The following is a 16,224-nucleotide window of genomic DNA, read 5'->3' on the forward strand; positions in this document are numbered from 1 at the left end:
TTAACCTTTATTTTGTATTTTTTAAAGAACTTATACATTTGTTTATTGGATTCACATCTAAAGAGGTCAAAGGTCAAAAGTCGTTACCAAGTGACCACTAATTAATGAATCCATAAAGGAGAACTTTTTCTCACACTTTTTATTTTTTACACTTAAAGCTGAACAAAATTTATATACACAACTAACAGAATTGTATTCATGTAACCTTGTTGGGCGGGACAAAATTATTTTACCGATTCAACATGTCCGATCCTCACATACAGAGTATGTGCTGAAATTTCATCTAGTTTGCAAGATGGCATTTTCTTAAATTAATTCACTGGGACAAAATCCATTCCTGATTTTTGTCTTAGGTGAAAAAGAATATGTTCAGTGCATAATTGTTTCTTCTTCCAAAATTTCTGTTTTTAATTTAAAAGAAAGCAAAAAGGAAACTATGTAAACCTGTTGTAAATTTTTACACACAATATTTCACCGCTAAAATGAGATGTGCGGAAGAGTTTTGAAAAGTATGTTTTGTGTAAATTTTTTTGAGCCTCTGGAAAAAGAGCCAAATAATTATAATTTCTATGAGTTGACAGATTCTGACAAGTTTTATTTTTTTTTTCCATTTAGCACATGTAGATTTGTATATTATTTTTAGATTTGTTGGCCATGTTAACATGACCTCGTTTGTTGTATTAGTTATACTTATTAGTAGATGTGTTGTGAAATGCTTTTTCTTTCTTGGTGCTAAATATATATATATTGATGTTTTAAGCTTCATTGTTAGAAACTTGTACTTAAAAGTACATCATTAAAGTTAGATCTGATTAATTGAAACAAGTCTTAAGGTTGTCTTTTCCTACCCTAGTTAATGGAATATTTTTTTTTACCTTAGAGGCCTCTAAGTGACCTAGAAAAATTTAGGCGCCAGCTGGCTCCTGATTAAAAAAAAATTAGTCGCCGGGCAATTTTTCTTAGGCGCCAATTAAAAAACTTGTCAATGTATGTAGACATGTCCATTGTTTACTTTTATACTTCTTTTTTGCTCTTTAGAAAAAAAAAATGTTGAAAATGTTTATAGTTCAGTAATTTGATAATCACCAAGTCAATTTAAAATGGTCCCCTTTTTGGCGATTTATAGAGAAATTTTAGGCGCCAATTAAAATTGTAGGCGCCGTGGAAACTAAATTAGTCGCCAATTAGAGTCCTGCCTAAACGAGATATTATTTTACTGTTGTCAATGGGATATTATTTTATAACCCACCTTTATAGAAAGAAGCCAGATTTCATTTAGTATACAGTATACATGTAGATAAGTGGCTGTAGGAACCTGAAAGGGGGGGGGGGTGCTCCCTTAATAATTTTGCCGATATGTAGATTACTAATAAACAAACTAAAAACTACTTCATGGGTATGCCCCCTCAATAATTAAGTCTGATGACCTTTTTCTCGAGGTTGTCAAAGAATTTTTTCTTGGTAGTGAGCACCCAAATTAAAAATGTTAGCCCCCCCCCCCCTCCCGAAAAAAAAATCAAATTTCTTCTTATGAAATAAGGATTGAAAGATCCTCTGTATATAAAGTAAAGAAATGGTTAAAGATAAAAACTCGGAATTATATATCACTTGCAAAAAGTAGTGAGCATACTTGGTACCGAGAAACTTGGCAAACAGATTGAGGAATCTATGAAATTCTTTGAATTTAGTGTCAAAATGTCAAGGTCAGAGACACCTTAATTTAAATTGCAAACGAGATGTTATGTCTTTCAGTTTTGCATTTCCTTTGATGAAAGATGCCAGTTGGCCAGGATAAGGTTAACATTGCAGGAAAGTTAAAAAAATGTTTTTAAAAATAGATCTCTGCTATTTGTACATGTATACACTAATGATACACTGTACACATGTAGGTGGTCAATGACTTGGCAACCTTTTGATTTTGTGTCAAAGGTCAAGGTAAAAGCTGAGAATCTGATTGAACATGCTAAAATTAACAACTTGACGAGAGGTATTTTCGTGTCAACAAGTCCTTAGATTAGGGCATGTTTGAAATCGATCCTTTCAGCAACGTTTCCGATAAGAGGGAAATAGTGTATCCAGTGTACTTAATTCTGATGCCATGTGTTTGGAACAAGAAAGATGTCCATATGTAGACTTAAATTCTTTTGGATGAGACAATTTACTTTACTAACATATATTACAAGCAAAAAGAAATAAAATAAAGACAGAAAACTTGTCTTCATATGGATAAAAATGTATCCCACTTTTGCCCCTTGACACACAAGTTACTACATTTCTGTAGTCAAAAATCACAGTCTGGGGCGTCTATCGATAACGTTAAAAAATACGCACAGGCTCCGACCCATTTGTCAAAGTGTCTCCAATTACCCGCAACAGTGCCTCAATTTTTATACATGCATAGTAAACTAGTATACTAGCATCGTAAAATGCACACAAAATCGTTGTTTAAATAGATGAAAAAAGGATAAAAAAAATATTCTGTTATAGTACTAATTTTCGTGGAGATTTGTTTTTGTGATAGATTGATTGATTGATTATTAAACGCCGAGGCAATATTCCAGCCGTATTTTAGCGTTAAAATTTCATGTATCCGATGTTTTCTTGATATGAGAAGATCCACAAATTCATGTCCTCCACGAATTGTGAAAATTAAAAAAAAAAAGAAAAAAAGACCATTACCTCGTCTACCAATCACGAAATTAAATCGCCCCAAATCATATTTTTTTTTGGGGGGGGGGGGGCATAAACCACAAAAATGACCTCACGAAAATAAGTGATTATACAGTATACAAAAAAATATAATTTCAAATAAAACACAAATAAATAAGTTTTTATTCTCCTCCACATATATTTTTCTTCACACCCAATTGTCTGTAAAGAGAAAAGAAAATTACATCTATTTCCGAAAATAATCAAAATTTATTGAATGAGTCCGGATTTTCTTGAATAAAAATATATTATTGCTTTCAAATTCATATTTGTTTTCGTCCATGAAAGAAACAATACATTTTATTCTCACAGACTCAAAATATATACTCTTTTCCTCCTAAATTTCATTAATTAGTTTGTAAAAGTTTTTTAAATATGAAAATATCACAAAAATTCGTTTTTCTGGCTTTCTTTGATTTATTATTTTGTCTTTACCTGATTTTTAATAAGAAAATTAAAATACGTACATGACCTAAGTAGTAACTTTGAAAAGAAATGAAATTCTCACGTAGCTTAGTAAAATCAAAACCTATATTCTTTTTCACCTCTGGAGGGCAGAAACTTTGTTGAAAAAATATATGGACAAAGTTAAAAGCACTTACTATGCATAGGTCTGTCATCTCATCTGTATTGTTGCTGTGTTTCCCGCCGTCTGCCACGTGACCACCCCGCCGTTGCTTTTGATTGCCCCACTTTGTATTGCACTCGAACACAGCGGTTCAGACTGTAAATGGCAAATGCAGAATTTTTTCTTCAACTCTAAGTAATTTTCTAAACTCTGTTTAAACTTTGCTAAAGAAATATGAGGATAACGATCGGTAATAATGCTCAAAAGTCCAACTAAACATTACAAAATTGAAAGCTGAGTAAGCACGGATCCCTGAAAATATCTGAGGTTGGATAAGGTGCCATAGAGGAGTAAGCATCCTTCTTCGACCGGCCACATCCGCCGAGAGCTCCTTATCATTATCGGGTGAACAGAAAAATACTAGGGATGTCAACGAATAGTCGACTATTCGACTATCAGTCGAATGGACAGACGATCGAATAATGAAACGACATTCGAATATTATTATTAAATAAATGCAATAAAAGAGTGATTTAACGAGATGGAATTCTCATCTTTAATTTTCCTCAACAAAAAACGATTGACTTTCCATGTGCTTATAGAAAGTAATGTAATTGTTAGTGCTTCACTACCGCGGGAAGTATATGTCAGTTACTGCCTGTGTTGTTTTTGTAAAAAATTACCCATCAAATTACTGGACTTTGTTTGGAAAATTATTAATTGGGCTTGACCTTATACCCTGTACCAATTACAGTAAAACTTGTCTAATCCGGCGACCAGTGGTTCCAAAATGTTTGGCCGGATTAGACAACATCCGGATTGGAGAAAATTGAACCGTTATAGCAAGTTAAAAATTACATAGATATAAACTAAGAGTGGTAAATAAATACTTGATCAAATGTGTCATTTTTTACGTGTCACTTGAAAAAATCATGGCCGTATAAACCGGGGGGGGGGCGTGCCCCCCCCCCCCCCAATAATTTTGCCGATATATAGATTACTATAGTAAACATAGATACTATAAGCGAATGTGCCCCCTCAATAAAACAGCCTGATGACCTTTTTTTTTTTTTTTTTTTTTTTTTTTTTTTTTTTTTTTTTGCTTGTCAGAAAATTTTGGTAGTGCCCCCTCAACTGTCAACTGAAAAATGTTTGGCTGTGCCCCCCCAAACTGAAATTGCTTCCTACGGGCCTGAAAATCGTCTATTTCCGTTTGTTTTGAACTCTGTTTGTTCTTCAGAATTTTCATTTCTGTTTAAGTTTTTTATTCAGTGTCGAAATATAATATTTCTAGGGCATTTATCAAATGTGAAAATCGTTAAATGTTTTAAATACACTCAAAAACTTTATCGTAGCTCTAAATATTATTTTGTTAGGAACAGATTCCTAATTAATTTCTTTCTTTTAAAATTAATATGTTTGAATATTTAGACACTGTATTTGTTAATTTCAAATGTTATACATGTAATGAATATTGAACCAAAATCCTATGTCGTTTATGGTTGTTTATGTTTAAAATACGTAGACAACTCAGTATGAAAATAATAGAAACAATCTGTAGGGAAAGCGTCAGTAAATATCCGACCTAATGACAGATTTTACTTGTAAACTAGGTCATTATATTGACCACAGAATTTGCGAAATGTTGACCTTCAACGAGATGTATGATCAAATTATTGGTCAGTAGCCTTCCTCGGTTTAGAAATCGTTCGTATGTAGAACATGCTCTTGCATATCGAATGAACTGGAAGATATATATACCATATGCAGGTGATAATGGTATATTGATACATAAATAAGGGAAGTTGACGATAGAAAAGTTGAATTAAGTCATTACGATTATTATAAGTATAGTTTTTTTGTTTGCCATCAATATCTTTAGTAAAACATCCAAATATGAAACAGATTTGACCGACTCTTTGGTGTCTTTTCTTTCGATTTTTTTCTTTTTCAAATCAACGTAGGAATCAAAATCTATATTGTGAAATGATAAAACATCGTTGCTATATCTCAAAAAATCACCTCAGAGTACCTTTCTGTAGAATCAGAATGGTTTAATTTTGACAAGTCTGTTGATGACCAATGGCAAAGCATGAAGAAACAGGTGTTTATGATATTAAAGAGAATGGTCTGTAATTAATCGTGGGAAATGATTGCGTATAGTGTTGAAAAATCATAGCATACGTTTTGATACTAATGAATTTGGCAAACGTTTGTGATTTCAAATTTTCTAAAAGTTCTTTTGCGTTTTTCAGTTTCCACGTTTGATTAAAACCACTTCTCAAATGTGTTTGTTATACAGTACAGTAGAAGTTTCTCATTAACAGTTGTTAATATTTTCGTGAAGAGTAAAGAAAGAGGCTTGATAAAACCTTTACTAGAACCCGCTATGTATCTTTGTTTGTAAAGATATTTATGAAGTTTTGGAATCCATGTATTAAGACATGATAAATTAAAATCAATTTGGATGTTGAGAAAATTTAAGATATTTAAAAATGACATGTGATTTTGAAGGATCTCTTCCTTAGAAAGGGAGCTATGAGTATATTCTGGGATTTCCAATCCAACTAATATATTTATGTTTCTTGGAAGTCTTATCCTTCATGCTAACCAAAATTAACATATGTAAGTGTATACACTATTAATGGGATTTTTATAGATTTTTTTTAGATGTATTAGGCAAATAAGGGGACTACCATTTGATTCTGATTTGAAAAATGGGGGTAGCAAAATTTTTCGAGTCAGATTATTTATTTTCACGCCAGTTACGGACAGATTTTTTTATTTTCAAGATGATTAAGGACAGGTTTTCTTTTCTTGCCAGTCGAGGACAGATTATTTATTTCCAAATCTGCCTGCCCTCCCCCTTCCTCCCTCCCTTCTGAATCATATGGTCTTAGCAAAGACTAACAAATGCATTCCTGCAAGCCAAAAATGCTAAAAGATGTGTATACGAGACGGATGGATCCTTACATTTATAAATTTCTTATAGTAAATTACATTTTAACGACAGTACGTAAAGTATCTAACTTGAATTACTTATGTCTCTTGAAGCTATATATCGATTTCAAGAGACAGAACAGGCAACATACGACACTTCTACAATGCCTGTACAAGGCCAGAGCACCTGGTACATCTACAATGTAAGTATATAGATGTATCCATTAATAAATGATTAATAAACTAGGCATATTTTTACTTCAGTATCTTAATTTCTCATCGGTAAAAACATGTTTTTAGAGTTTAATATTCTTAGCAGGCGCGTAGCCAGAATAGAAATAATGAGTACGCAGAGAACGACAGGGGGTTGAGTGGGGGCGGTCTTGAGCCCCCCCCCTCCCCCCCCCAGTGTTTAAGGGCTCTGGTCAGGCACGTAATATAGCTTTTGCCAGACAGGAAATAATTACAACTTTAAAAATTTTGTCAAGCAAGGACGAAAAAGGAAGATTGTCAAAATTCGAAGTCCTATTTCTTGTGCGAGTGTGTTTGTTGAAGGGGGGGGGGTGTCCATCTTTCACAAAGTTAACCAAATTTTTATTAATACATCACCAAATTACCATGATTTAACAATTGTGCAACAAACAGTGGGGGTCCACCCTTTCAATGTACATTTTCAATAGTAAAAGGTTAGGTTTTGGGAACAAGTAGCTCCCCTGATACTACGTGCCTGCTGGTGAGGGCCCAGAAGCTCCGGAGTTTTACCAAATATTTCATTCATTTTCTTGAAATATATAAAAATTATGCCATTTAGTTTTTGTTTAGGAAATAAAAGACATAGTAATATTTATTGTTTTAACGAAATTTAATATTCCATGGAAACTTATTGTACATATAATTGAGGCTAAAATTTTAACCGATATATTAATTGGTATCATATAATCATTCTTAACGTTTTAAAACACGTATACAAAATTTTAATTATGAACAAAAAAATATCGTATTGTAAATCATACTAGTAGGTCATAGCATTCAACAATATGGCTGAAATTTAATTTTTCAAACATCTATAAATAAAATATCAATGTATGATAGAAAAATGACAAAATAATGAATGATTTATTTGGATTTGGTAGTTATTAAATAAATCAATAAAAGATTTCAAATTTTAACATACAGCCATAATAATTTAAAATTTAAATCGACACAGTATGACACAGAATAATTTGAAACACATATATTTGTTGTCCAGATGGTACTGAGATTTTTTTCTCCAAATAATTCTCTCTTTTTCTTATCTTTTTTTCTGAAAATGATGTGTACGCACTTGTGTATTTGCGTATAGGCTTATAGTTTTTTTTTTTGGGGGGGGGGGGGAAACAAACCCCTGCATTAACACATATTCAATAATGATTACTTACATAAAGTACATATTCTTATTTCAATACATGTACGTTTTTCATACTAATTGTTAGGCCATTATTTACACACTGAATTGTCGACGGATTTTTCCGTTATTTACCGATCATGACAAGGAGCACACGGCGGGTGTGACCGGTCGGCAGGGGATGCTCACTCCTCCATGGCACCTGATCCCACCTCTGATGTTTGGAGGTCCGTGTTTGCTCTGCTCCTATTTTGTATTGTATAATGGACTTTTGAGCTTGAATACTGTTCGTTATTTCCATATATTTCATGTATTTGCATCGTTTTTTGTTGTAGAATTTTTGTATACTGTATATTGAATTCAAATTTGATTCAACTTGAAATCGTAGATGTCAATATCTTACCAGTAGGATCTAAATAATTTTGATAAAGGCTATTTTAAATCGTGAAAGTAAATGTATGTACTTTATGCGCAATAAACTGTAAAATCACTAAATTTTGCTGTGGGTTTTTCTTTTGTTTTCGTGGTATATATACAGAGACCAACGAATTCGAGTCCCCCACAGAATATATAATTCGAAATAAATAATAAATAAACCACAAAATCAAATCCCCACGAACTAATATTTTTTCCTCACACCAGGAAAATTTGATCCCACGAAAATATGTGATTTTTTAGTACTGAAGAATTTTATTACCGCTGGATAAGAAAGAGTTCCATCAACAATTCGTAGTTGACAGCCAGAGGGACACGTCGCCCTGAAACAAAAACGAAAATCTTCAGCAACCGTAAAGCAACAATTCTACTATAAATCTAAACGAGGATCAACCTCAAGTATACAGGTACATGTTTTTGTCCACTTTATATTGAATTGATTGGTAAGTGAGAACCATATCAGGCCTATTTCATTTTTAACAGATGTCTAAAAATTCCAATCTCAAATAATCCTTTGTCCAACATTTGTAGAATTTGTAATAACATATAACTTACCCACACAGTTTACCAGGACATTGTGTAAAAGGAACATCACATGTTACCGTTCCCTTGTCCTCGTACACTGCAAAAGTACTTCTCATGAAAAAAATCATAATTTTTAATGTAATGTAAATGAACGGACGTGTAGCTATTTATGATAATACTAATGAATCAGATACAATGTACATCTGAAGGAATAAGTTTGCATGTGGTAAGAAACCAGTAGTATACCATTCTTTCATCTTCCTTCCCTTCTTTCACCTCCACTTATTCCTTTCTCTTTTCAACCTAACATCGGGTCGTATTTTGACTGACATATTTCATACCAATTGTTAGGCCTTTGTTTTTATACTCAATATGACTACGAATTATTCCCTCTACCTGAACAATACATAGGGCTCATAGCGGGTGCGACCGATCTTCAAGGGATTTTCTCCTCCTCGTAGGCACCTGATCCCAGCTCTGCAATTTCAGAAGCCAATGTTTTATGCCATGTTCACAGATTTTTATTGTTTGTAGGTTTTCTGAAATCGGTCACTGTTACGTTATCTTCACCTATTTCATTTTTTTCTCTTCCTTTTATTATTTATCACCTTCTTTTCCCATCCTCCTTACCACTCCCCTCCATAAGCCCCTCCTACCACTCTTACTTTTCTCATTATCAACTCCCATTTACCCTGCCCCGCTTCTAGTTCGTCTTTTTTTCAAAACATTGACCTTTTACCAACCTTTTTCAATCCTAAAAAGGTCACACATTCTTTAATTAATTTTAGACAGAATTTTTTTTAATCTTACCAAAATAAAAGGTCACACATTCTTTAACTTTACATAGAATTCTTTTTTATCCTTACCAAAAGCAGTTGCATTGTCGGAGCCGTAAATGTTGGACGCCACACACACATAACGACCATAGTCTGCAGGCCGGTTGACTGACAGGACAAGTAGGGTGTGGTCTGGTAGAACCACGTGGGTAGGGTCAGGTGACACAGGTTTACCATCATGGTACCACTGAACATTCAGTGGCGCTTCTCCAGTGGCTTTGCAGTCGATGGCAAAGCTAGTGGTGGATGGTTTTACAGGTATTTTGTGGTTACCGGCTATCTCAACCTTTCCGGGACCTTTAATTAATTAACCCATGGTTTATATATTTAAATACAAATATAGAATCCTTACTGACATTAGTGCCTATTATGCACCTACACAAAATGCCTTACCCTTCTTGTATATCAAGATATTAAGAACCATGCAGCACATATACTTCAAAGTAAAATGAAAATGATAAGCTAGAGTCAGAGTGTTCGTCATTCAAGTACATGTACAACTACGGAACTACATTTGGGTAACAGGTTCATTTAGATATAGTTATTGTGTTCACATTCGGAGTACGCGCTCTTGTCTGATTAATCGACGTATAAGATAGAAAAGTGGGAACCGGCATGCAATCATCATGGGAACTATATGAAGCAAGGTGAATAAAAGTTACCATGTACCACCAGAGAGACCACGGAGCTGACGGTTCCGAATGAGTTCGTGGCCCAACAGATATAGGACCCAGCGTCTCCCGTCTGTAGATTTAACAGGACCAGGTCACCCTTCTTATCCTCGTAGGCGTTGTTGACGTTTGGCTAGAGAGAGAGAGATAGAGAGCAGGAAAGTTAAAAGTTATGATACTAAATAGATAAATCTGAAAGATACACTTTATAAATATATACACGTTAGGCATAATGGCCTATGGAGATTAAATTTTACGTTTAACTCCTAAAAATAGAGTAGTAAACTTTATGTCATCGACTGACACATCTTTAAATGGTTCTAAGTCGGATACGTTTTGATACTAACTGGCGCTATCCATGTTGTTATAGGTTTTGGTTCTCCCTGTACGTCACAGTGAAGTGTGATATTGTGTCCCACAAGTCCGGTCACCGGGGCTGGTTGTGTTATTGAAGGTGGACCTAAGAAAATGGAATAACAACATGAACAATGTAAACTGAAAGAAAGCAAACGTTTCCGGTAGAGCGAGTATTATTTGCTATTCGTATGGATTTATTGAGAGGGTACCTATATCCCCATCTAAAGTACATGTACAGGTACTTAGATAAAAGACATCGAATACCATCAATGAAGTCAACCAACCAATAAGCCGAGGTTTTACATTCGAAAGACATCATAGAAGTATTTATTCAAGTATTTATCCTCTATGGTTGCTGATTCCTTGATTGATCAACAAGAGCCATTTTAGCAAACTACATGTATTACCCAGATCTAGATGAATATTCTCTGAATACAAAGGGAGGGCGTTAAACCATATAAAATGGAAACAGACATATACAAACCTTGTGTCATCAGATACGCATGCTCAGAAATAGTTTCCACTCCATTGGTCGCTTCGCATACATACTCCCCTCTGTCACCCAACCCGACAGAGGGAATCCCCAACTGGGAACCCCCAGGAATCTCTATAACGCCGTCCGTGATCTTAGTTCGTGTACCGTCCTTATTTACGTGATACCATGAAACTGCAGGTTTGGGTTCACCGCCGAATTTGCATTCGAACACGACGTTCTGACCCACGAGTAAAGTATGGTTTGAAATGGGGTCCACTATTTTGATGTGTTCTGTAAAATAATAAAATGAATATATACTCCAAGTACATTCGAGAGTTCACAAATTTAAAAGGGTGTTTTTTTGTATTGAAATGACTAAAATGTAGTTGTTTCGGGTCATGAGTTTCACCTTGTGACAAAGATTTAGTGAAAAAGGCTTTCCTTTATATTTAAACGTAGATAATTTTTTCTGGCTGAAAACTTTAAAGAATCGTCACCATTTGTTGCAAAAACTTTATTTACCGTAAATGATTTTCCATTTTATATCTTGCAATACACATCTCATGATTCTATCCAATAACGTATCTTTTCTATGTTATGTCATGCATGTATATGTGCATCCTTTGCTCCCTACCAAATTTATTTCTTTTAACTTTAAATTAGTATATGACTAAAAATTGTCATATATAAATTCAAATTAAAAAATCTTAATCTGGTAGTGGACAGTTTATTTCATGGAATTTTTTCATCGAATATGAAAAGAAAAATCTAAAGTTAAACTCTTTTTAGTTTTACGCTTTAAAAACGTGCAATACTTAAAATACAATGTGTCATAGTGTGTTATGTTGTGTAAAGATATTTTTTTTAACTATTTAGTGTGTTATTTTGTGTAAAGATATCTTTTTTTAACTATTTAGGATTTGACTTTAAAGTTTAATTGATATTTAAGATTTGACTTTGAAAGAAAATTAATTAATTATACTCATATGTGTTATGACAAACATTTGACAAAACTCAATCTGTTAAGATAAATATCTGTAATTAATGGCATATGGTCACTCGAGCTCCGTTTAAGCTTAAATAATTATCTGAGTAGTCATCAAGAGCGACTCTATGTCTTATTTATAATTATACTTGATTAACCCCTTCATTGTAAATATACTGTTAGAAATTTATTCTACAGTCAGAATATTTTGGAACATTCTACGACACACTGCTTTATATGTCTATTACACTGGCTATCTAAGAGACTGTCCACCAGTCTGCCAGTAGACTAAGTAGTGTGCCGGCTAAATTTATTTTATTATTTTAAAAGTTTATTTCACTTTTTATTTTATCTACCAACTAAAATCTCCCAATTCATACTTCAATTTATTTGTTTTGGCTTTGTTTTATTTGATCATAGTTTATACCGTAATTGAACTAAGTTGTAACCTACTAAATTGTATTAAAAAAAAAAACTGTCTAGCTGCCTTCGAGTTATATAGCCCTATGCATATTCGATCTTGGTGTTGTTAAGCCTAAACATAGGCTGACCCCCTGTCTCTTAGTTAGCGCAGTGTCAGAGTTAGATCCCCTTATCTACTGGTGCCTGTTCCTCGGTGACAGATGTATGTAAGTTCAAAAATGATATAGACAGTTAATATAATTTAATAAGAAAAAACATACCATATACATTTAGTTGCACTGTTTTCGAGGCTTGACCAAGCGCGCTGGACGCTGTGCACATGTAGGTTCCTGAATCTTTGTCGGGATCGAGATTGGCCAAATTAAGAGTTTCTGCGCTGGAAAAGGGTAAAACACTTGATGATCCATTTTTGGAGGCTAATATCCATTCCACTTTTGGTTTGGGGTGACCATGAGCATTGCAATGCAAAGTGATGGTTGTTCCCTCAAGAGCATGAATCTCTTCTATTGTTTGATTGAAATATGGTCTTTCTGAAATAAATGAATATAAAAATATTACATGTACATGAGGATAACATTGATATTTTTCACCCCCAGTAAATTAGTGTCAACTGAGACGCAGGCAACCTTTTCTTTTTAAAAAAATCATAAACTATATCATTAAAAAAAAATCAAAAGACAGTCAAGAGTGTAGAGGTGTGTGTGTGTGTGTCTAAATTGTTAGGTGCTATGAATGCTATAGGTGGATGCCTCAATGATTAGGAGCTAGGAATGCTCTGAGGTGGGTGCCTCAATGGTTGGGTGTCTGTCTGACTAAAAATCCCCACACAACCAGCTTATGCTTATTCATTTCTGTTTACCACACAATTATATTTTTTTTCTATAAATGATTTTCCAGAGTAACTAGTCTATAGCATAATCTATAGAATATAAATATATGTCCTTCAAGGTTCAGAATGAGAAGCTGGATTGGCATGGATACAAAATTCTCTCTCTCTCTCTCTCTCTCTCCTGCACTCATTACCTAGACTATCACAACATGAGGATACTGGATGTGCAGACTGCACAGTCACAACCTCTCCACGATCCCCCTTTGCTCCCGCCTCCCCTTTCTGACCTTGAGGACCACTTGAACCGTTGACCCCTGGGTCACCTTTTTCCCCACGTACCCCTGGAGGGCCAGGTGCCCCAGATGCTCCTGATTCTCCTTTGTCACCCTTAAACATAAAAGAAGATGCATACATTGTATATTTTGAATGCAAAGAAGTTTTGAATCTTTTACCAAATCTTTTATCATTCAATTTATGCTTATCAAAATTTTTGAAGCTAGTATCGGAATGAAATTTTGCATGTTATATGAAATATTGTGAATACCGGATTTTTTTTCTAAACCTGCAATATATTTAGATTAAAAATAGAGGGCACTTAATATCCAAGATACATATGTGGTAAAAAAAAAAAATAATAACAACAACAGCAACTACAACAACAAACAAACAAACATGATTTAACCTTTAACCCTGGGAATCCTGCAGCTCCCTTGGCCCCGGGAATTCCCGGTGGACCAAAATCTCCTCGGTCTCCCTTGGGTCCTAACATGCCAGGGTCACCTACTCGACCTTTTTCACCTTTGACCCCTGGTTGTCCTGGGGATCCGTCTTTTCCAGGTGGACCCTCTAAGCCCATGTCTCCTTTATCACCTTTGTCACCTTTTATTCCCGCCGGGCCGCTCCTCCCCGGGGTACCAGCTTCACCCTTGTCACCTTTTACCCCTGGGAAACCGAGCAATCCCGGTTCTCCTTTTAGACCTTTAAGGCCGGGTAAACCTAAATCGCCCTTTGACCCCTGAAAATGTTGAACATGATTAAAGAATTTATAAAATAAACAGACTAGTAATTAGGAGGAAACAAAGCAACATTCCCTATAATGCAACTAAAGAGACAGCAGTTATATCCCTTTAAGTTATTTTACTGTTCTAAAAAATAAGCAAATATGTTTATAAGCAAACTGTGCCTTGAATTCTGGTCTAAAGGTTGAATGAATATTTAATTTTTTTTAAAAACATGTCTTACATTATTCAAAACTTCCTCATAAATACTTTTTTGTTACTTATTCTTTAAATAAGGCAATAGTCTCAATGCAAGGATACTAAAATGCCATAACAAAATTGTGCACTTTGATACAATTTTGCATTTACTGCCTATTAATAGGGTACAACATGATATTCATGTAGCATATAGGGAGTGAAAGAGACAAACATCCTTTTACAAATCATTACTAATATAAACATTTTATATCGCCACTTGCACCCCCGCTCAGAACTAGAAAAAAAATTCTTAAACCGACGCCTTTTTCATGAGTAAGTATATATCAACATGGACCAGGTATTCTTATGTTTCAGGGAGGGAAGACATGGCCATACCTTCTCACCTGGTGAACCAGTATCCCCCTTTATACCCGCAGTTCCAGCAAGCCCCGCGTCTCCTTTCTCACCCTTGGGCCCTATTAAAATTAACATTGTACATGTAGAGCCATTTATCAATCACCGTCAGCCTATGTGGGCCTATGCACAGTGTTAACTGCTGACATATGTGCAGCTTCTTTTGGTCAACTTTAAGTTTTTCCAAAGATCTATTGCTATTAACATTGTAGAGCCGTTTTACAATCACATTGAGAGCAGCCACCAAAGGATCTCTTAGCTACGTGCTTGATTAGCCTATATACGCTGTTGACATTCGCAGCAACTTGTGACCAACTTTTAGTTGTCGAAAGATGATGTGCAATTTTCAGAATAACAACTTTTGCAGAAAATGCATGCCAAGTACTTCTTGGTGTCGAAATTTATGCAAAATAGCCGACCATATTATCTTAATGAATAACAGTTTGTTAGTTTTTGTAGAATTTTACAAAGTTAAAAACATACCTGGTAGGCATATTGTGCTGTTCTGTCCACAATATTTGTTGAAAATGGCAAGCTGAAAGTGAATCATTTTATATTCGTCTACTTTTGGATCATTGCAGCTTTGCATCTACATTTATTTATATTTGACTCCCTACCTCAGAATTTGCAAGTTGTTCAAATATCTGCGCCATTTCATTACCAGTGGTGCTTTGGCGTAGTTTTCGCGCTCGTTCTGTGTCGTCTGCTTTAAGGAAATCGGTAATCTCTCTCACAAAATTACTTATAGTATCAATGTCGTTTTCGACGTTTGTCTGAAAGGGAATAGATTTTACAAAATACCTTGTAGACCACTGTCCTTAACGCAAATAATCATTAATTTATAAAAGAGTTGGTGTAATTCAAAGTTTCTCTATCAGTTTTCTTGCAGTGATTATGTACATTTTTGTCGAAAATATTTTCAAAAATATACGTTTCTTTGTTGTAGTCATAAACCTAGAACTAAGCGAGTTAAAATTGTTCAAAAGTTTCATAGTAAGTTTTCTTAAACTTCTTATAAAATCTTTGTTCCAAATCATTTTCTGAAAAAAGAATTCATATTTAAACTGAAGAGCTTCAATTTCAGGTAAATGTACTTGCCTTAACGTTTCTCCGTAAACGTAATCCGTCGTTGTTGATTGTTTCAACCATAAGTCCATTTTGCTGTTAAAAAAAGTACGTATTGCACAAATTTATGGCATACTCATTGAACTACTTATGCACCAAGTCTTGCTGAGACTAGCAGAAACTGTAGGAGGAGTATTGGTATGAATGAAAAAATGCAGAAATGAATATTTTTGTTACCATGGCAACGCTGGTTTTTTTTTTTCGAAATCAAAATCTGATGTATATAATCCTACAAAAATATTTATTTTAGTTTAATCTACTTATATGTAGAGTTTTATTGAAATTGGACTGAAACTGTATAGGAAAGGCAGCATTTTGAAAGAATTACACAGATTCTTTTTTTTTTAGTAAC

The 16,224-nt window shown here is 34.3% G+C and overlaps 1 protein-coding gene across 1 annotated transcript; it reads right to left on the reverse strand.

The window, feature by feature from the left end:
* Positions 1–3,317: 3,317 nt before the first annotated feature.
* LOC133198633 (hemicentin-2-like) lies at positions 3,318–15,492 on the reverse strand. Its single transcript, XM_061334677.1, has 13 exons — positions 15,365–15,492; positions 15,231–15,282; positions 14,730–14,809; positions 13,820–14,152; positions 13,332–13,524; positions 12,569–12,838; positions 10,910–11,191; positions 10,416–10,528; positions 10,060–10,201; positions 9,428–9,694; positions 8,592–8,658; positions 8,299–8,359; positions 3,318–3,433 (listed from the first exon to the last, which is right to left on the reverse strand). Exons 1-13 carry the CDS (start codon positions 15,398–15,400, stop codon positions 3,326–3,328), a joined length of 2,004 nt encoding a protein of 667 aa, XP_061190661.1. The 5' UTR covers positions 15,401–15,492; the 3' UTR covers positions 3,318–3,325.
* Positions 15,493–16,224: the final 732 nt, after the last annotated feature.

This window comes from Saccostrea echinata, unplaced genomic scaffold (genome assembly GCF_033153115.1).
Source record: "Saccostrea echinata isolate AGI-Se365-2 ecotype Australia unplaced genomic scaffold, CSIRO_AGI_Sech_v1 ptg000033l, whole genome shotgun sequence".
Lineage (NCBI taxonomy): Eukaryota > Metazoa > Mollusca > Bivalvia > Ostreida > Ostreidae > Saccostrea > Saccostrea echinata.